The 22797-nt window shown below is 44.8% G+C and overlaps 2 protein-coding genes across 2 annotated transcripts in view; one reads left to right on the forward strand and one right to left on the reverse strand.

The window, feature by feature from the left end:
- The window catches only part of Dusp10 (dual specificity phosphatase 10), a 37947-nt gene extending 37669 nt beyond the window's left edge, over positions 1–278 (reverse strand). The window contains exon 1 of the mRNA XM_055609136.1: positions 111–278. The gene's annotated coding sequence lies outside the window, so the exon portion shown is untranslated. The remainder of the gene's footprint in view (positions 1–110) is intronic.
- A 270-nt stretch (positions 279–548) lies between these two features.
- On the forward strand, positions 549–1630 carry LOC129678456 (actin nucleation-promoting factor WASL-like). Its single transcript, XM_055609248.1, has one exon. The coding sequence runs from the start codon at positions 826–828 to the stop codon at positions 1507–1509; it is 684 nt and encodes a 227-aa protein (XP_055465223.1). The 5' UTR covers positions 549–825; the 3' UTR covers positions 1510–1630.
- The last annotated feature ends 21167 nt before the right edge of the window (positions 1631–22797 follow it).

The raw sequence follows: 22797 nt of genomic DNA on the forward strand, positions 1-22797 counted from the left end.
ACACACACACACACACACACACACACACACACACACACACACACACACACACACGGGACCCTCCACCCTCCTGCTCTGAGTGGCCTCAATGCTCAATGACTTCCACTTACTTCATCAATAAGCGTAGCCCTCCACCATCTGGCGCCGGCTCCAGCTATGCGCTCGCGCAGTGCGCCCCCATTCACTCAGCTTCATTGATCCCCAGCAGCAACACAGAGTTACTTTCTCTTTAGCTACAGCGTAAATGTAAGCTTCGGAGGGGGCGGGGCTACCGCCGAGCGACGTCGCATTGCGCCAATGAGGACCCAGAGACCGCCGCCCGCTACCTCACAGTGGCCTCTGGCCAATAGTCGGCCGAGGAGGGCGGAGAAAGGGGCGCGGCCTCCCCGCGGGAAGAAGGCCCGCTCAGACCCGCTTGTGGGTTTGGTGTGTTAGAACACGGGTGGTGATGTCATTGGCAACCAATCAAAAACTTAAAAGTGCCAGCCTTGGCCCGCGCGGAGCAGCAGCTCTCTATTGACATGTAAACCTAGGCGGCAGGACGCGGTTAACCCTTCCCGGGACTGAAGTGTCAAGGGATTGCGCTGGCCGCTCCGGCTGAAACTGGTTCTTCGGACCCTCCCACGCCTCCCGGTGCGGACACAGGGCTGACAGCGTCTCCATTCCACCCCGTGATTCCGGGTGGAGACTCAGAAGTGTCCGTCCAACTTTCCCGAGGCCGGAGGCTACTCGAAGCCGGTCCCGCCATGGCTGTAGCTGCGCTGGGCTGGACTTGAGAGCGCACAGGGCTGGCCTCCCTGCCGTCCCGCTCGCCCCGGCCCGCAGATGTCGCTGCCCCTGCGGCTTCCCTATTGCTCTCCCGCGCGGCGGCTGCGCGCCGCGCTCCTGTACCCCTACTTCCGTGCCCCTGCCACTCCCCCGCCGTCCCCAGCCTACTCGCAGGAGCCCGACTCCGAACTTGAAGGCTGCACGCCCGAGAGCTACCCGGAGGAGGAGGCCAGGCACTATGAGGGCGGCCGCTGGGGGCGCGTGATGAGCGGCCCTCCGAGCTGCCCTCCAACCTCGCAGCCCTGGCACCGGCAGCCCCCGCCCCCGCCTCCCCCGCCCCCGCACATCGCGGCCCCGGATCCTCCCCCGGCCAGCCCCCAGGTCGCGGTGCCTTGGCGCTCGCACTCCATCCGCCCCACGGTGCTGGGCCGCCGGCCCTCAGTGGCGCAGGGCCCTAGGCGAGCCAAGGAGCGCCAACCTGGAACAGCAAGTGCAGGCGGGAAGGAACAGGAGTTGAGGGTGAGCAGCCAGACTGAGTGGCGCTTGAGGAGCCTGGAAGAGCCGACGCTAGAGGCTCTGGTTCCTAGAACTTGGCCTATTGGTGGGGTCTCTGGTCGCAGCATGTGTCCTGGGAAGAGGAATGGGAAGCTGAGCAGGCCTGCCTGGGCCTCTCCAGAAAAATATCAGGGAAGCTGCAGAAGAGTGACCCTGGACTTCAAAGTAGTGGAAAAGCCCAGATGAACTATGACGAAGATGAATCCTAAAGCAGTAGAGCTTTTTATACCTCCCTACCCTGTCCTAGCTCAGAGAGGAAGACCAAAATGTGAAGTAATTGAAGTGGAATAAAACATTATCAGCTCTGTGGAAGGCTCAGGCGTCATTACTGATGGGAGGTGTTTTTGAAGGCATGCTTTAGACCCCTGACGTTCTTTCGCCACTGATGATCGAGAGCCAGAAGGTGTCCACCTTCTGGCTAGCTGTCAACTAAGCCTGACAACCGCCCCCCCCCCCCCCCCCCCCCCCCCCCCCCGCCACCTCGATCGAGTTGAGTGCTTCCACAAAAGTGCACATTGGTGATGCAAAGAGATTGTTCTGTAGCTCGTTTCTATCCGCACACCCAGATACACAATGCTCGGCCCTGAATGTCAGCATGCCAGTATCCAAGGACACACCATTCGGTCCTTAGATCTTTAAGGATTAGCAAGGTTAGGCTGTTGGAGTTAGGCTGTATGTACTTTCCATAGAGGCCAGAAAAGAAGTTCCCAGTTTTGTGGCTGAAAGGTTATAACCTATCCCTGAGTATTCACTTGAGTTGGGGGTTCCCATCCATGGTTTAAGTTCTAAAGTATTGGATGTGACTCTTGTCTGTGCTCATCTGTGTATCTGTAAAATGTAAATTCCTGGCCCAGAAAAAAAAAATGAGAAGGTGCTTGTGGGAGGGATTGGGGCATGGTAGGAGGAGGTTCTCTGTTGTTTAAAGACTTTGGGAGGTTTGTGCTTTAGAAGGTAGGAGACTCTTTCTAAAAGTACTTACAAACCTATAAATTGTGAGTCACAGAGCAATGTGAGAAAAAATGTAGTTCATTTAATGAGATGATTATTATGGTTTCAAACTAATAAATTATCACAATTCAGTTAACTAAAACTCTTAGTTATCCAGGCTGAAAAATTGGGAAAACTGACAAAACTACTCATCATCAATCAAACCTGAAGTATGGAATTACCAGATCATTAACATATGCAAATATTTAGAAGTGTTTTTTTTTTTAAATTAGGCAGTACAGTTTTTCAATACTCAAGGTAGAAGTCAGATTTCAGATGGTTTTTTTGTTTTGTTCTTTCGGGGTTTTTTGTTGTTGTTGTTTTGTTTTTGTGATCACTATTCTATGACGCTTTTCCATTCCTGATTTGGAGTCATAGCTCCAATTTGGAGTCATAGTATTGTGAAAATACTTTCTAAAACAGCCTTTAGGTTTAAATGTGTGAAATCAGTCTGCTAAGGGCCATGAACACAATCAGTATTGAACAGCAAAGCCTTGCTGTTCAGTTTTAATGCCAGAGAAAGAGCGAAGCATCTTCATTGCCCTTGGGACTTGTAACACGCTCCTGCTGCTTTGTAGCTCCTACACACTGTAAGGAGCATATAGGTCCTACCAGGGCCTTGTGCTGTGTGTTAGAGCGAAAGAATGAAGCTAAGTGTGGCCAGGATCTGAGACGGAAACCAGATACTGTTAGATGGACATGTTCAAAAGGTTAAGTCGCGTGCCTGATGGCAGAATGGTGAGGACTTCAAAACAGCACTCAAGGTCATGGTAGATTCTTGGAGAGTCAAGAATTAAGTTAGGGAGAGGAAGTTCTGCAAAATTAAATCCCAAGGTAAAGGTGATATTCACTCTGCAAGAAGCAGGGCATGTGCTGAGGAATAGAAAGTGAAGAGGTAGGAAGGAAGATTCTCCAGAGTCAGTCCTGAAACACTCTGCAACACTATCCAGCCTCTGGCAAGGCCAGGGGGCGCCCCTGAAGGAAGCAACTGTGAAGGCCTGCTCACACCCTGAGCTCCAGTCCTCAGTGTGGTAGTGCTTAGGGGTAGACACCTCTCTGAGGTGATAATGTCCTGAGGGCACAGCTTTTGTGGACGGCAGTGAGAAGGGGATTCTCTGTTCTTTCTCACTCACTGTGCATCCTTGGCTTTTATTTCCACCCAGTTCACACAGTAACAAGGCACCTTCTTGGAAGAGAGGCCAGGCCCTCACTGGATTGCTGTGGGAAGTCAAGTTCGGTGTTTAGCTGCAGGGGCGGAATCAGTCGCAGGGCCATGAGCTGAGTCAGCAGGAGCCAGTTCTAGCCCTGGAGGCCTACGTGTTTGTCTTTGCTACTAACCTTGAGTAGCAAATATTTGTAATGCAGAAAGGGACTCTGTGTTTCATTATGGTGGCCACTCACATGTGACTTTGAACACTTGATATGTGGTTAGTTGGAACCAAGAAACACTGAGTTTAAAACACATGGTTAAAAAAAAACACCACACAGTGGATTTTGAAAACTTGTGAAACATATAAAGGATGTTGTTATACTGTGCATGGATTGCTTATGTGTTGGGTATGCAAGATTAAGTAGCATGTTAAAATTAATCTCACTCTTTTAGTTCAAATATGACTTAGTAGGGCTCTTTAAATGACCTAGTCACTCTGCCTGTTTTTGCTGGATGACACTGTTCTGGAACCTGCCATGGCTGCTTTTATCTGAAGCCACTTGGATTCCAAAGATAACCAGGACTTTGGAGCCTCTCTAGGCTATCTCTTAGGATAATCTAGAGGTGGGACATTGTGAGTGGGAGTGAGACCTGCTGCTGCTCTGTGACCACACCCCCACTTCCACACTTGAAACAGGTATATAGATCTACAGATGGGGGGGGGGGGCGGTACTCAAGAGACCACAAAGCACTCTTTCTTTTGAGGACAGAGACTGACAGCAATGTATGTGTTGATTTTGAATCTTTGAATTGGTTTACCTGTAAGGCAATTAGAGGCCCAGAGAATAGAGATAACATAGCCAAAAACGTGTTTGATATTGGGACTTGGTCCCAGATATCTTTTCAAAACTCAAGCCTGGTTCTCCACTGGCTGCACAGAGGGGACTGGCTGGACAGGGGCATCACAGTCTCCCTGTCTTCACTTGGGCCTCACGGCCCTTTTCGCTGAAGCTGTCTTTGCTCCTGCTTCATGGGCTGCCCCTGCCTTGTGATGTCACAAATGTCTGTTGCTCTTCATCTGAAGAACATTCTGGTAGGCCCAAGGGTCTTGATTATACCTAATGTACTAGCCATGGCTACAACTGATTGTTTCTAGCTATTTCTCTGTGTTGTCATATCAAAGACTGTCTACATTCTCCCTGTCACCCAGTTGAGCAATCATGTGTCATCTTTAGAAACCACTGCTAGGGCCAGTCTCAGAATTGAAGATGATCTTACTGAGGACAGATGTAGAGTGCTGGAAGAAAAATGAGTGCTCTGAGCGTTGCTAACCACCCTGGGACTTCAGGTTTAACATAGTTTGAGCAATCTTAATCTGAAAATCCAAAATGCTCCCAAATTCAGTACACATTGAGCACTGATAAGATCTCACAAATGGAATTTCAGGTGTGTTAAAATGTTTATAGACTCACCTTCAGGGTGTGTGTTTAAGGTTTATATAAAGTATAAATGAGGGACCTGAAGCAATGGCTCAGTAGTTAATGCTTGGTGTTCTTGCAGAAGACCTGAATTCAGTCCCCAGCACCTATGTCTGGCAGCTCATAACCAATTTTAACTCTAGTTCCAGATCCGTAGGTACCCTTGTCTGGCCTCTAAGGATACCTTCAGTCATGTGCACATACTCCCACAAAGACACACATATTGTTTTTTAAAAAATCTGTAAGAATGATAAGTGAGGGCTGAGGAAATGGCCCGGTGGGTAAAGAGTTCAGATCCCCAGCAGCCACTAAGAACGACAGGCAAGGCATGTGTGCCTGGAACTCCAGTACTGAAGGATGGAGACAGGCAGATGCTGGAGGTTTGCTGGCCAGCTTGTCTAACAGAAGCAGTGAGCTTGAGGGTCAGTGAGAGGCTCTACCCCAAAAAAGTGAGGTAGAGAAGTGAAGATATCCCAGGGGCTGAAGAGCTGGCTCAGCACTAAGAGCACGTACTGCTCCTCTAGAGAACCTGGATTCAATTACCAGCACCCTTAAGTCAGCTCAGTCCCAGAATATCTACTGCCCTCTCCGGGGATCCATGGGCTCCAGGCACGCACAATATATATGTGCATATACATATACATATATATAGCATATTATATATAAATATATGTATATATACAGATATACATACACACAAAAGCCCCACCCATACACATAAAAGGTTTTTTGAAGATGCCCAAATATTCACTTTGGAGCTCCACGAATGCCCTTGGGGCTGAACACACCCATGCGTAAGCATGTATACACACATAATAAAGAAATTTGGTTCTGTTAGTTACTCTTCAGTTGCTGAGATCGAACGCCATGATGACTAAGGCGGCTTCCAGGAGAGTTTATTTGAGCTTATGGTTCCAAAGGGACAAAAGTCCATCCTAATGAGCAGAAGCATGGCAGAAAGCAGCAGGCTTGGCAGGAACAGGAAGTTGGAGCTCGAATGTTTAACCATAAGTACACAGAAGAGCAAACAGGAAGTGGAGCAAAGCTTTAAAATCTCTCAAAGCCTACCCTAGTGATATGCTTCCTCTGGTAAGGCAGCGCCTCCCCGTAACCTTTCCAAACAGAGCCACCAAGTAGGACCCAAGCATTCAGATGTTTGAGCCTATGAGGGGCATTTTTATTCAAATCACCTCAAGCTCTATCCTCAAACTACCTCATTCTTTGTATGTAAGCATTCCACAACCCGAAAAGAGGAAAGAAAACCTGCAATCTCTGCTCTCAAGCACTTTGAGTTCAGGATATCTAGCCTGCTCGGAGTTTGCTAATTTAATCTTAGCAACTCTTGCTTGCCTGCAGATGTAGCAGTTTCTTTAGATGTCCCAGTGTGCCCTAATGTGCTTTGTTGTCTTTATAAGTTTCAGCTGACCTGAATCTTTAGAATCAGGGTTTGGAGGTTTGGAGAAAGAGATATGAAAGGACCACATCTACGGGGTGAGTTACTTTGTGCAGTGTTGTGAGTATTTACAAACATGTACTCTTCATTTAAAGCTCCACATTCCCACATTCGCATCAGTGCTAAAGTAGCATTCATTTGAAGTTGAAGATGTGGGATGAGCGAAGGTTAAGTGATCTAACCAAGCTCATCCAGCCAGAAAACAGCAGAATCGGCCTTTGAGCACAGAGATACAGAGCAGGTGTTTGCAAGCATCCTATGCTATTTAGCCCATCCTCTTTCTGATTTCGTGGATGTCTTCCTGGATGTCCTTAGCCTTCAGACTGCCAGAGTATCTTGAACTGCCTCTATAAAAACCATCAATTTTTCTCTTGTTTTCTACTCATCTTCTTGGAGTCCCAATAGCTTTATGGCGGTGACTGGCTCCTGAGAGCTCTGATATTTTATTCAGATTAAACCTCTTATTGCTTTGTCGTTTAATGATAGAGATAGAGACTAGAAAGTTTCAAAGGTAGTAGAAACTTCCAGTTGTAGTGTGTAGGTTTCTAGGGGTGGGCTATTAAAAGGTATATTTTGTCCCCATTCCTTTCATCCTCTTTTCTTTGGCTTCCTGGCCACCATGAGGCGAGCAGCTTCACTCCCAACCACGATATAACTTACCACAGGCCCTTAAACAATCTATACTGCTGTCAACTGACTGTGGAATACAACCTCTGAAAACATGAGCCAAACAAACTTTTTATCTTGTAACCTGATTCTCTCAGGCATTTTGTCAAGGCAACAGAAAGCTGAGTAGCATGGGACCTGTATTTGAGTTTTTAATTTTCTTAACATCAGGTTCAGAAAGAATGTGCTTAATAATGGAGAAGGCAAGGAATATGCAAGTAGAAGAAATGTCAAATCCAGAACTGTTTGGTTTCTTAAGCCAAACTGACTAGAATGGGGTCTGGTGACAGAAATATTTGCTGAGTACTTGGCAGCTAAGCACTCTTGTTTCTGAAGCTCAGTGTGACGGTGCTCAACAGACACTAGCATCTGTTCCAGGAGAGGAATACAGGTTTTTAGGGAGAGTGCCCTGATTCAAATGACAGTCACAACTTATATACCCAGACCAGAAGGATTCCAAGACACAAGAGGGCAGAAATGGGCCTCTAGGTAAGTTGATGAAATTAATGCTGAGAGATATTGAAGGACATGCTCAGAGTCGCTCTAGACAAACCTAGAAGTTCAAAGACAAACCTAGCATCCAGCTTGTAAAGATGTAGACTTCTTACCTTCCTGAGTTCAAGCCAGCACCACACTCCCCTAGATGTTTAAGCTCCTGTGTTAACTTGACAGGCTTGCAGAGCCCAGAAATGTGAGCAGGTATGACTCAGCTTGTTTCTGTGAGGAAGTCTGGGAATGAGATAAATGTCTGAACTGACAGACTTTGAGTAAAAAGGCCTTCACTCTCAAGGGTGTGACTGAGCCATATCTAATGAATTCAATGTCCCTCTCAAGCAAAAGGCAGACAAAATGTCTCTCGGAGTGTTCTATCAGAAGGGATTTTATTTCGACTCAACATTGACTTCCCTAAGCTTCCATCCTGCTGGCTAACCTCCTTACTCTACAAAGTCTTTTGAGTTTTGCCATGTTTTATATGTCATGAACAAATCTATGGAAATTTTTCTCTTCTTTCTCTGAAAGGAAAAGATAGACAAACAGATCTTTTGACTCTGTTTCATCCCAACTTCTTCCCTTTGATGGCACAGTAAAACCTAAGAGATGAGCATTGTATTGTGTCCTTAGTTCTTGCCATGCCCTACTAAAACATACTTAGGTTCATTGCTGTTTTTTGTTTTTAATTTTTTTCCAGGCAGTTAAAACTACCTTGAAAGGATGATGAAGACGTATTTACTAAACTTGGGACTGAAACAAAAGACAAACACTTCTCTCTACCACTTATTAGGTTAAAGTAGAAAATCCGGGTGAGCTTTCTGGCTGTGGGATTCTGAGGCAATCTGATATAAGACACCACATAAGTATAGATAAATTTCTGAGCTTCTGGTTTGGGCCCATTCTGCCTGAGGGAAGGAAGAGAAAAAATACTTCTCTTTTGCCAAGTGCATATCTAATCTTTACCCAAGCATCCTGAATTTTGAATATGTTAGGAGTTCCCACAGGTAAGTAGAGATTGCTTTCCCAACTTTATAACATGCATTAAAGAATGCCACTCTAAATCCCAGAAGCATTGTTGACATCTTATTGCTGTTAGTTTTTGTTACTGCTGCTTCCCCAAGTGAACTGGAGTCGTGAAATCTCAGCAAAGGGGCCCATGGACTGGATTACTCTAGCTGGGACCAGGGTTCACAACAGAAAACAGCAAAGCAGAATGCCCTCCATTTTCAAAGCCTCTTGCTGTCCCTGCTCTCTTTAGCTCTCTCTTGGGGATGTAGGGATGTGTAACTATGAGTACAATATTTATCTGCATTCTTCCTGGGTTCTCGTACACCACAAGTTCTAGCTCATGTGGGTCAGTGTCTTTCCAACACCTAGATCACTGGGGACCCAATACACGTCAGGCATGACACTGGAGAGACTACATTTTCCATCCTATGTTATGCTGATTTGATTTTTTTGCAGTAATGGCGCCTTGCACATGATAGGCAAGCACCTCACCATTGCGATGTTCCCTAAGCCTTTTGATAGTGGGCTTGAATGTTGCCGATCCACATACTAGATCCACATACTAAATCCACGCTGTTGGATAGGAAGCCAGTGGCCATTTGTGGCTAACCATCCAAAGTATAGCCATTCTTAACTAAGAGCTAATAAAATATAAAATATAAAATATGTCTGCTGGATGTCTGAGTGAAAAGCACCTCATCATATTTATTGCTTAATTATGTACTGCCCCACCATACAGAGTGTCAGCAGTAGCTGATTAGGATACTGTCTAGTTGACTCCTGATAAAGTTCTCATCTCTTGAGTGTCTTTTTAATTCCTATTCTAAGCATGTATAAAACATGCAGAAAGGGTTTCTTTGTTAAGACTGAAATTACTTACCCAGGAACACACCTTTAATAACAGTTCTGGGAAAGAGCACACTGGTCATGCCTTCCAGGTACTTGTGGAAGCAGAAGACAGTAGGAAGAAATGTATGGAGAATCAGGACGGAGACCTGAGAGAAGATGGGGAGATGGCTCAGTCAGTAAAGTGCTTCATGCAAGCATGAGGACGTGGGTTCAAACCCTCAGCAACCACCCTACCATAACAATGAGCTCCAGGTTCAGTAAGAATCCTTTCCACAAAAAAAGCATACAGCAGGGTGCTCCCTCCTGCACCCCTGAATTAGCCACAAACCAGATTAGGCACAAACCACATCCAAACATCTTTTGTCATGAGAGGCCCTTTATTAAGTGGGAAAGTAAAGTCAAGTGGTTGATTTCTGACTTAGGCAGAAAACAGCAGTAAAAGACCTTGCAGGTGTGATTTATAAGAGGGAAAAGGAGAGGTCTGTGTTAGAAAGGGCTAGGATACGATGTTGTGTTTCAATGGGGCATGTTAACTAGAGTAGCCAAAGGGAAGCTTTGGGTTGCTGAACTTCAATACTTCAAAAGCTGAACCTTGGTGATCAGTCTTAGGAATCAGTCTGGCATAAAAGTGTGTCTAAATAATGGAATAGACGTTGGTGGCTAGTTCTCGGGTTGTAATTTATGGTTTATAAGGGAGAGGGAAGGAGAAGGGAAAGTCTGCCAGTGCCGTATTTGCCATGCTTGGCCTGCTAGAGCTCTTCAATATATGTGTATGAAAACATGGAACCTAATATTGTTTATAATTAATATATGCTAATAATTCTTAAAAAGTGGAGGAGTGATTTAAGGAGATACCCGTCATCAACCTGTGGTCTCCATACACGTATACACGCTCACACACACACAAACACATATAGAAAGAAGGAGGCACTGATGTACTTGGTTAAGGACTGGTAAGAAGCATGGGTACAAGGGGAGCCAATCTCCAGGAGAACAGCTATAGAGTAGCAGGGAAGCAAGGACATGAAGAGCAACAAGGGCTCTTATTCAGGAAAGTCTAGTGAGGGAGAGGAGATCACTAGAGAGCTGCACAGGGGTGGAGGAGTCCCACAGGACCTTTGTTCTGTCTTCTTGCAGAATGGAAGACTTGAGCACACTGCAGGATAGGATGAGGAGGGTGCTGATGGGGGACGTGTGAAGGAGCCTGGAGGAGTCAATCCTCAGCACCAAGAACTAGAGCAAGAGAATGGGTGGGTAGGTCAGCAGGCCTGGGGGGTTGTTGGCCTTTGAAAAGGAGAGGCCCTGTTTGATGAGAAGAAAGGGGGGGGGAGGAAATGTAGTCAAATGTTAAGGGGAGAAAATGGCAGTTGAGAAAAGAAAGACGCCAAGATCATCTGGAGAGCAAGAGGATGACGCCATATGCTGATGGCTCTCATCTCCTATCCTGGACCTAGGCTTCCTCCACATGAGACCTGAGGAAGAGCTTGTATCTGCACACGTGGCTTTCATGTAATGGTTCACATGTGAAACATGCCCCCACAGACTCATGGGTTTGGATATTTGGTCTCTAAGTGATGTCATTGTTTGGGGAGGTTGTAGAAACTTGAAAAGGAGGGGTCTACCTAGAGGAAATGACTGGTCACTATGGGGGTGCATTGGGAGGGTGAGAGGCCCAGGCTGTGAGATTTAGATTATGGACATGCTTCCAGCACTCTCTCTGCTTCCTGATCCCCAGAGATGTAACACATCACGACCTAAATGCCCACAACCTCCAAGAGCATCCCAGGCGCAGTAGGCCATGAGTGAGCCGATGAAAGCCCATCTTCCCCTAACAACCTTTTTGTCAGGTATGCAGTCATCTTGGTGACAGAAGGAACAAATACAATTACTAAGTAGGCCTTTAATTCAGCTGAGGCAGTCTCCTCCCTCTCAGAGAGCATTACCTCTCCCTCACGCAGGGCTCTGTACCCTGCCACAGTGTGCAAAACAGATCCTTTGGGGGGAACACCTATCCATACAATCGTCTGTCCCACACACCGCAACACCCAGGAGACATGCCATCAACTGGAGTCCAGCCTCGGAATCACTTCTCTTCTTTGCTCTCATGTGGATAGCTTTGCTGTCCTTTTCCACCAGGGCACCAAGGCGAGAAATACAGAGGACTACAGAGGAGGGAGTTTGTCCTCCTCTTCCCCTTGACCTCAACCAAGTTTATGACCTCCTGTATTTAGCTCCTGAGACTGCCTGCTTCTTTACATCCTTTTTGGCCCCAATTCAGTCTAGCCAGTTTAAGATTTTCTTTAGCTATTACTGTCTGCCACAACCACACCCTGTCTACCCAAATATGAACACTATATTATAAAAGGAATTTTTATTCTCCTGATTCAGTTGTTGTCTCTGAAGATAACTGCCTCTGTCTGCTAACATAGGCCTAGTACTGGAAGCTTCTAGCCTCTATACAATCTAACCTAAGCCTAGAATATTTTCAGGCTCTGAGACTAACTGCTTAAAAACTCACCCTTTCTTGTTTCTACTGAGCTCTGGGCTGGCTAGTTCAACTCTCAGCTGACTTATTCAATCTGGCTTTTCTCTTGGCCTCTGAATTGCTGTGCTTGACCTCAAACTAACTCTAACAATCGTTTCTAATCTTCTGGATCCTTCTCATTCTCTGGCTCATTCTGTCTTCATCTGTGTCTAGCTTATTCTCTGATTCAGCCTCTCTTTAAAATTGTCCTGGTAAAACTGGTAAAATCTCTCTCTCTGCATTGTCCCTTAAGTAGCTTTCCTTTCCTCTCTCTTTTCATGAGAGTTTGGTGTGTCCTATTCTGTCAAATCTTTCTCTGATTTGTCACTTTTTCTGCCACTCAATTAGACATCACTTTCAAACATGGGTGCTTCCTTTTACTAACTAAGTTTACTTCCAAGGTTTAGGATTAAAGGCATATACCGCCATGCCTGGACCTAAAGGTTTCTTTATCTGATACTTGCTTTATACCAGGCTGGCCTTGAACTTAGATCTGTTTGCCCATGTCTCCTGGATTAAAAGCAATTTTATATTCCAGCCAGAAGACACAATCCTAGAAGATCCTGGATGTGATCTCTTGCCAGAACAGCCCTGTTCTGAATTAAAATTTCTCTATACTCTATTCCCCTGAATGCACCCTCAGTGGCTCTTAATGTTTAGTCTCAAACCTGGGAAAATCTGCTAAAGGCTGAGGTGCCTATATAATAATAATAATAATAATAATAATAATAATAATAATAATAATAAAAAATAATAATAATAAAGCAAAGCAAGCATGGCCACCAGGTTCTCCTCAGTCCCTACCTGTTACAGGGTATGGCTGGCATGCTCTGCCCCCTACCCTGATGGGGTAGGCTGCCCTTGCCCCAGCTATTCTTTTCTATATAGCAGTTAAAAGTACTTCCTGTCCTCACAGAGGACCCAGGCTCAGTTCTCAGCATCTGCATGGTAGTGTAGAGCCACGTGGTAGCTGCAGTTCCGGGGGATCTGACTCCTTCTTCCAGCCCCTGAGAGCAGCAGGCATGCATGTACACCTACATACGCGCAGACACTCATTTACCAAATAAATCCATCTTTTAAAAAATTAGAATAGTTACATCCGCAACACCCAGCGCGATGATTTGGAAAGAGCAGATACCCATTATCTGTTTGTTGTATGACTAAATAAAGTCAAGACAGAAAGGGTCACTCTGTTGACCAGGGCTGATGAAAACAGGGCTAGTAAAATACTGCCTGACTGTAGTCAAGGTGGTCTTGCATCCTATGGTCTGGGCTGTGTGCATAGATGGAGGCATGTTCCAGTGGCAAAGGCGGGAGACTGTGAAGCCTGGATAACAGACAGGCCATTATTGAAATGGACTCAGCATTCTTTAACCCAATTGATGCTCTCCTGGAGCACATTAGAAACAATGGTAGCTGAGAGCATCATTCAGGACAAAGAGTTCTCCCCATCCCCCACGTGCTCTGTCAGCTATTTGTGAAGTTTCTCTGGTCTCTCTCTCTCTCTCCCAGCTTTGCTCTTACCATGCTTACAGGGGGCTCTGTCACAGCCATCTGCCATTTGACTTCCGCCCTTGACTTAGACTGCCTCTGAGTTCACCTAAGATATAACTTACAGAGTGTGACCACAGCAGATGAGCAAACCTGCCTCCTGTGGGGAAGACAGAGGGGAGCAGGTGGAAAAAGTGGCACAAAGCATTAGGAGCCAAAAAACAGATTATTGTTGGAGACTCCCGTCTGGACTTGGCCCAGGGGCCACAGGTATATTTGGCTGGCCCCTGACTGACATAATTATTATTGTCAGAAATTAATTTTAGAAAGAACTTGAAAGGAGGACATGGGTGATTAAAGTTCTAATAATAACATTTTTGAGGAAGTCTGGGTTAATGAATCTGTAACTCAGGTTTAAAAAAAAAAGAGGCTGTGAGTATTCAGGGACTAGCACCTGGAACTGAGGTTGGAAAAATAAAAAGATATTTGACTGTGGAGTCAAGTAGGGCAGGGCTAGATCACATGGCCCAAAGAAAGCTTAGGGGAGGGAGATATGACTTGTTTTACAGTGGAACTGCTTCTGAAAATGTGTATGAAGTAAAGCTTCACAAAACAGATTCTGTGTGTGTGTGTGCAACCAGAAAAACAAACAAACAAACTCACGTGTCAGTCCTTGCCTTTCACCTTGACATGGTGCCACAGTGTGTCTGTTATTTGTCACTGATCAGCACATGCCAGGCTAACCTGCCCAGGAATGTCCAGGGATTCACCTGTCCCTACCTTCCACTTCTCTGTGGGAGAGTTTGGACAATAGATGTCTTGTCCAGCCTTACATGGATTCTTGGGATTCAAACTCTGGTCTTCTCATTGCTGCTTTTTCCAGTGAGGCATCTCCCTAGATCACCAAACAATGTTTTAAACTCACTCTCTGAGTATCTGTATGTGGGAGCCTGTCTACCAGTTCTTTTGGAAGAGTACCATGGTCATGAATGGAGCTACTGGGGCCATTTTGGCTCTTTGTGGTGTTTGCTTTGATCAGGTCAATGTGCAGGCTGATGTGTGGATGTCCTGCTGGTTGTAAAATATTGTTTCATGGGTGGGTACAGAACTCCCAGCCTTGAGCTGGCTTAGAGTGGAGAGGACAAGAGGCTCTGACTGAATTTCTGTAAAATGCTTTCTACATATTATCTCCCTGGATCTTCACAACAATGCTTGGGTGTATGTTCCCAGCCTCCTTCTGCAGATAAAAAAGCAGAAGTTCAGGGGGAAAAAGTAATCTTTCACATTCCACAGAGCAAGGGCCTCTCCTAGTTTGTCTACATCTGATTTCGTCCTTCCTTATCCATGTCCTCCCTATTGGAAAGGGAAGGTTAATTGCAGCTATTCAGTCCTCGTTTTTTTAGTTCTTGATTTCTAAGCTCAGATTTTCATATCTGACAACTACATGAAGCTCACCCTTACAGCCCTACCACTGGAGGAGGACCTCCCCTATCAGTGGCCTGGTAAGGGGCATGGGGGAAGAAGAGGGAGGGAGATATTGGGAGGGACAAGGCTATAACTGGGATACAAAGTGAATAAATTATAATAAATTAAAAAATAAATTAAAAATAGCAAAAGCCAAAAACCCTTATAAAACTTCACCCCAAGGGTAGGGGACCAAACTCCCCCAAAGAAAGCTTAGGTGATATCCAAGTCATGGAGGTGTCTTCCAAGGTTCTCCTCAGGAGTAATTGTCCAATTACACAGAGGAAAAAGCATCAAAATAAGAAGAAGGGGCAATAAGATAGTGGGTCACAGAGGAAAGAGTACACAAGCAAGCAAGCAAACAACAAATGGGAGCATTGAGTTATCTGCGCTCATATCTCCATTTCAGAACAAGATACAAGTCCATGTGGTTTAGCTCAGAAAGAACGGGAAGAGGTTTTCTTCCTGCAGGCACTGGTGAAAAACAGGTTAAAAGCTGAAACACGGATGGAAACTTGAGTCTTCGGAAAAGATGGGAAAAAAAAATCATGGGAAGCAGCATGATTTTAAGAGGCCCTGCCCGTGCGTGGTTCTTCACACATAGCTTGCTGAGAGGCCACTATGTCACTAGGTCAAGAGAAGTGGACAAATGACCTCTCAGCAAATGACCCCAGAGTCTGAGGATCCAGACTCTGAGAGAGAAATTGAATGATTCAATAGCTTTGTCCCTACATCTGCCATGCACTAAGCCACCTTCCAAAATCTATCCCTACCTCTCAAGATAACTTCTACACAGGACCTAACAAAATGACTATGCTACAAGAGAAAGAGAATGTTGAAATTGCCTGCTGTAGCCCATTCTTTTTCCAAGACAGGCAAAGGAGACATAAAGAAGGGCATGAGAGGCTTCTTAGTGCCAGAGATGCCAAATTCTGGCTTCTGCCACTTATTTATTTTGTGTGATTTCTGTGTTTGAAATAACCTATCAAAATGCCTGTGGAAGTAGTCACTCTACTAGGTATTGTGGTATCAGTCACAGAATGAGGCCACTTTATTAGTACTGCTCACGGGAGCATCCTGCTCGCTATGAGACTCCTTTGATTATTGAGATCCCAGGCTGCATGCACTCAAGGGTCCCTCGTGTGGATTTGAAAGGACTCAAAAATAAATACTTAGTACTGTGAGGCAAAGAGACATATTCCAGTCTAACTTCCTGAGTGATTTTAAAAGAAAATTCTAACTGTTCCTACCCTCAAAGCCAAACACATCTGGCTTATGTTGCTTGCTCACTGATTCAGATTCACTTTGTACAAATTAAACTTCCATGAGGGCAAGACTACTTGTCTTTCGTGTTCAACCCTGAATGCCCAATACAGCACTTACAGGAGGGTCTGGAACCAAGGGGGAACGCAATAGGCATGATGGTCTATTTTAATCTCAGCCCCCAGGAAGCAGAGGCAGGCAGCTCTCTATGAGTTCAAGGCCAGCCGGATCCACATTGCAAGTTCTAAGCCATCCAGGGCTACACAGTGAGACCTTGTCTCAAAAAAAAAAAAAAAAAAAAAAGTTTCAGGAAGGAAATTCCTGACCCTGGATCATCTTTGCCACAGTGTCCAGCTACAGAGATGCTTCTCTGACCTAAGGCTATCTCCTTGAGGAGTTCAGCTGTGTCCAGCTGCATAACTACAAACTGCCTCTTCCTGACTCGCAAAGACAGCCACTACCACCCACAGCAGCTGGGGTTCCCCCATCTCCTTCTGAGGAACTCAGAGCTTTTAGCCCACAATGGGGAAGCTCCTTCCTTCCAAGCTCTATGTCTTTTATGCACCACATAAGACTATTTGATCAATGAGGGATCATAAACTCAGGGTTCGTTCCAAAGCTTTACAGCAGTTATTTTTCTCATGGCGATGACAAAAATTCCTGATGAAAGCAACTTAATGAAAGAATGGATTATCTTGTTGATAAGTTCAGGGTACAGTCCATCATGGCAGGGATGTCATGGCAACAAAAGCATAAGGCAGCTGGTCACATGGCATCTGAAGTCAAGAAGGGAAGAGAGATGAATGCTGGTGCTCAGCTCCCTTTGTCCTTTTTGCTCACGCAGGCCCCCAGCCAACGTTGTGATACTGTCCACATTTAAAGTTAAAATAATCCGGAAACTTCCTCACAGACAGGCCCTAGGTGATTCTAGATCCTGTCAGGTTGACTCTGTCAGTAATCATGAGGTTACTTCACCGCGTATCCTTAAGTACCTTAGCATACGTCCATGCCATGATGCTTGGACAAAACTGCCTAACAAGGTACATTTCTCAGACCCTATGCCCACCATTAGGCCTCTCTGTTAGGATTATGCAGCAAAGTTACACAGCAGGTTCAAAAATCATGCCATGTGACTGGTTCTATATGGGAGGTTTATTAAGGGAAGGGGGATGGGGTCACAGAGACCATCTCTGGGTAGAGAAAGAGAAGGTGTGTGTGTGAGTTCTCTTATAAGATGACCCAGAGAATGCACAAGTAAGGTTTCAGGTGGCCCATAGGTGGCCTCACAGATGCCTAATGTCCCATTTGTCAGGTCCCTCCGGGCTAGCCGTATAGATGCCTGCATATGAATCCCAAAATTCTCAAAACTATAATTGCTAAAAACAACAGAAAAAAAAAAAAAAGAATGAACAGTTGAACTGGCTGTACTGGCATATTCCTTTAATCCCAGGGCTCAGGAGGCAGAGGGAGGCAGATCTCTGAGTTTAAAGTTAGCCTCGTCTACAGAGTGAGTTCCAGGAGAGCCAGGGCTACACAGATATACTGTCTTGAAAACTAACAAAACAAACATTAGTTCATTTAAAAATTAGACTATTTCACTCAGTGTGGCTGCTACCTTGCTGAAAAAGCCTCTGAAAGCCCCTGACCTACTTGACAAGTTTTACACCCTATTTTGTACTCTAAGCTGGTTCAGAGGTCATCAGGAGCCCATGAGACAGAAAAATGGCAGACTGGGCTCCTGCCCATTCCAGCTCAGCTCCTGGTCATTGGCTGCTCTGTACTGACATCACAGCACCATGTTGACCTGATGGTGCAGAACGAATAATGGCATGCTTGTGCACCTACCTCAGGCTTCTGCGCTGTTCACAGCTTCTGTCCTCCTCTCTGCTTTCTTACAATTTTAGCATTGGTCTGTTACCTCTTAGTACATGATGCTTTGATAACAAAAAATAGCAACAGTAGCAAGAACCCACAATTTCCTGTCATGTTCAGTGGTCAGGCAATTGTTAAACACTATTTGCATGGCCTCATTCAGCCTTCATCATAGGCCTGCTAAGTGTAGCTTTGTCGATTGCTGAGCCAGACCTAGTGGTGTTCCTGTAATTCAGCACACAGAAGGCTGAGGCAGGGTCCTGAGCTCAAGACCAGGCTGAGCTTCACAGTGAGACCCTGACTAGAATAAAACAAAGCAAACAAGAATAAAGCCAAACAAAACATTTTATATAGATTCAAACCAGAGCAGGTGAATCATGGGTAGGAGTGGGGAGAGGCTAGAAGACAGCAGATAATTTACCCAAGGTCACAGAGCCCAGGCCTTGGTCTTCTTATTTCCTTTTCTATTTCTTTCTGAGCCAAGTTTTAGGCAGCAGGTAGGTATCTGTGAGCTTGAGGGCAGCCTGATCTTCATAGCCCTGGCAGGCCAGCCAGGGCTACTAAGTGAAACCTTGTCTCAGATAGAAAGAAAGAAGAAAAGCTAGGGAGGGGAGGGGAAGCTGGTTTGAGTAGCTATGGCAACCAGAGGAGATGGAATCTCTAAGACTTGGTAAAGGGAGACTTGGAAGCACCCTCCTTGACCGCCTCGCCTCTAAGCACCATACTGCAACAGGCCTGTTAGAGCAGAGGGCCTGCCACTCTAAAGGCATTACGTTTTATCTATACCTTCTCCAAGCTGCTAGCCTCCTAGAAGGTAACAGCCCCAAGGTAAGGTGGGACAATGGGATTAGTGTCCTAACATACTTTCAATTCCATCTAGTAGCAGCTCATTAATCTGCTAGACACTCCACCCCTCTAAACTCCAGGACCCTTGCTCTCTTCGGATGTACTGATTTCCTCTTGTTTGAAAAGGTTGCTGTTGGGTCTCCTATCGAAGGTTCCTCCACTGCAAATAACCAATCTCACTAAAAGATCTGATCTCCAGAAATCTAAGTTTCTATGGGTATGTTCTATCAGTTACTGAGAAGGACTATCAACTTGGCTTAAGCCAGCCCTTCACATAAATATGAATCTAGCTGTGGCTGTGACAGTGTTTTATGGAAATGGTAAACAATGGCCAGATAATAAAGAAAGAAGATTCACCTCCTAATGTGGGTAAGCCTTTTTCAGTTAGTTGAAAATTCTCAAGAGCAAAACTCCAGCCAGTGGGTTTGCTCTATGGATTTCAGACTTAGCAGTCCTCACAGATGCATGAGCCAGATCCCTTAAAATCATACCTCATCTATTTGTCTACTATCTACCATCTATGATTATATTATATATGTATGTGTGTATGTGTATAGACAATCTCATAGCATAGTTAAAGGTAAAATATGGATTATATATTATATGTAACAAATAATTACACAATGAATAATATATTTTATGTTCTATGTACTCCCGCCTGATAATGCGTATTAAAATCTCCATTATGGTAGATTTGCCTATTCCTTCTCTTTAAATTTCTGAAGTTTATTTTGTGCTTATGGGTGTTTTATTTGCATATATGTCTATGTACTACATGCACGCAGGAGACCAGAAGAGGACCCTGGAACTGGAGTTACAGACAGTTGTGTGCCATATGGGTGCTGGGAATCACGCCTAAGGGGTCCTCTGCAAGAACAGCCAGAAGAGCCAGTAATCTTAACCACTGAGCCATCTCTCCAGTCCTGTACTTCTTCTCTTAGTGCTCGCACAGTGTCTCTTCTGTGGCACTCGTGCTTAGCTTGCTTTGTGTTGATCGTCTTCTCTGAGTCTTAGTATCTCCCCTTGTTGCTAAAAATCACCCATTTCCTTTCTCTACGAATACAGAAACACAAATACATATCAGTGTTGTTTATACTGTATACTTTTCTTCATCTTTTACATCCTACTCATTTTGTTCCCTTTTTAGGCAGCATGTAATTGTATATTGAATTCTTATTCAACCCGATAACTGTTTTGTTGTTGTTGTTTTTCGAGACAGGGTTTCTCAGTCACCTAGATCTGCCTGCTCCTGCCTTCCAGAGTGCTGGGATTACAGGTGTGTGCCACTGTACTCGACGCTGGTAACTTGTTAATTGTACTGTCAAATCCATTCACAGTTAAAAATTATCGATAGACTGGGCTTTATCTGCAATCTTGTTACCTGCTTTATATTTGTTTCTATGCTTTCCATCCCTGTTACTTTATTCTATAAAGACTGATTTTGTATTAAAGAATTTGTTTTTATCATTATCTATGGTGTATAGTTCTTAGCTTTTTTTGAGAAAGAAGGTATTTGCTGTCACTGTGAAAGATCTTTTTTCCTGGGCTATGAAAAAGTGGCTAGCTGACCTTCCCCTTTTATAACTTCAAAAGCATCATTCTAGTCTTCTAAAATAAGTCATCAGAATTTCTTACTACTTCCCTAGTATTTAATATCTTTTTGACAGATGAATTTATTTTTAGAATACTTTTAGGATGATAGAAAATATGTAGGCAAAGAAGGGACTTGGGGAACAGCCACAGCCTATGGCAAAAATAAAGAGGGCAGAAAGTACAACCCTTACAGTGGTAATGCCACACTAGGCTGACCCTCCCAAGAACACAAGGCCCTGTCTGTCTTCTCTCATAGGTGTGTCATCATGTGTGGTCCTATTCATCCTCTTCCACAGATATACGTGGCGCTGCCCTTTTCTCACAGGTGTTTGGCCCAAGGTACCAAAATTGCATGAACGGTTTGACACAGTGACCTGCTCCAGCATAAAAAACGAGGTTGTCCCAGAGCAGAAACCATAAGGTGGCCGCCCATGCTTTATCTTTATAACTGTGACAAATAACATAACCAAAACCAACTTTGTGGAGGGAAGGGTTTATTTGATCCTCTAGGTTATGGTCCGTCATTGAGGACCATCAGGACAGGAACTCAAGCAAAACCTGAAGCCATATCTGCTTGCTATTCCGCACAACATTACCTCTGACCAGGGGACTTAGAGCTAAGGAATGAAACAGAAATCACAGAGGAACACCACTTGCTGGCTCACATAGGCTCATACTCAACTAGTTTTCTTATACATACCAGGACCACCTGCACAGGGAATGGTGCCACTCACAGTGGACTGGGCCTTCCTACACCAATTAACAATCAAGATATTTCCTCATAGGTATGTCCATCCACAGCCAGCCCAATCTAGGCAGTTTCTCAGTTGAGAGTCTTCTCTCAGGTGACTTTAGGCTGTGTCAAGCTAACAGTTAAAATTAACCAGGACAATGGCAAAGACTTCCCAGAGCTTTTTCACAGCCCATTCTTCCTTCTGTGTTCTTTATTGCAGGAAAGTGCTGTTCAATGTAGAATCATGACCTAATAAATAACTGCAAGTCACTTTGCAAATACCAAATATCACGGAAGTAATTTTTAATATCACATCAGCCCAAATGATGGATTTATAGTCTATATCCACCAAATGCGCCTTGGAAATAATTTACCTAGTACCTATGCATGCATGCATATAGTATAAGGCCATACTTGTCTTACCTCCTGGAGGTAAGATATATAGAGAACAAGTTTGAGATGGAATTAATCATGTTCTTTTTAAGCCCATTCATAGACATGATCACTAGCTTTTATTGGTAAAGATTCTGCAGGTTCAGATGTTACTTTATCAACAATATTTAAAAGTAATATTTTTCCTACTAAGAATGTGGACCTGTCTCCCTTATTGTTTAGATGGGGATCAGAGGGATTAGGAAACAGGCAGCTGATTTGTTTGAGAAGTTCCTGCGCTAGGATTAAGCAGTTGCTGCTCCTCTGTGAAGGGCAGGAAGTCTAGCCCAAGGTTCAGATTTCTCTGTTGAAAAGAGATCAGGCAAAGAGAAGGTTGGATAATTCATTGATTTTAGCCTTCTATTTCAATTCAGAATTCTCCAGAGAGAGAGGGACACAAGGGCTGAGATTCACTCAGGGAAGGACCCCAGACTCCAGGCTTTGTATCTATGAACACAGATAGGACACTGCTAGGGTGTGAATGTGAAACCACTCGGCATGTTCCTGTGTTTGAACACTTGGTTTCCCACTAGTGGTGCTCTTTGGGAAGACTGAGAAACATTTAGGAGGCGGAGCCTCACTGGAGGAAGCGGGTCACTGGGGACTAGGGTCTTACAGTTTCATAGCCTAGCATCACTTTGTACTGCTCTCTGCTTTCTTACTGCTGATGCTGTGACACACTGGCCTCCAGCTTCCCTGCCTCGATGGACTGTATGTCTCTGCAATGGTAAGCTAAAATAACGCCCTTTTTAAACTGCTTGGCATTAGTTTTTTGGTTACAGCAACAATAAAAGTAACTATTACATATCTTAGATATAAATCCTGCTTGTTATGGCAAGGAATTTCAAAGTGTTATTTAGCAGCTTTATTCTGGAGTCAAAGGACAATAAGTCCTGGAGATTCCAAAAGTCTTAGACATGTGTTTTCTCTTGGTTACCATCCGGAGGCGTTGCCTTTAAGAATGCCTCCTATTCCCCTAGGGGGTGGAACAGGTCTCTGGAGCAGCACTGAGAAATGACCAGGTAGTGGACAAGGTTTGTCTCAACCAGCCCAGGCCTGCTGTGTTCACAACAACAACACTCCTTCCTCTCATCTGTGGCATGCCCACAGTTCTTGGAGTCTTTCTCTATATTTGAGCTCATTTCCTGATTGCTTCTTCCCTGTGATGAAGTT

The sequence above is a fragment of the Psammomys obesus genome, unplaced genomic scaffold (assembly GCF_907164565.1).
Source record: "Psammomys obesus unplaced genomic scaffold, mPsaObe1.curated_primary_1811, whole genome shotgun sequence".
Classification (NCBI taxonomy): domain Eukaryota; kingdom Metazoa; phylum Chordata; class Mammalia; order Rodentia; family Muridae; genus Psammomys; species Psammomys obesus.

Bases quoted from the DNA above. Each gene is read 5' to 3' on its own strand.
- LOC129678456 (XM_055609248.1), top strand. From the start codon at position 826: ATGTCGCTGCCCCTGCGGCTTCCCTATTGCTCTCCCGCGCGGCGGCTG.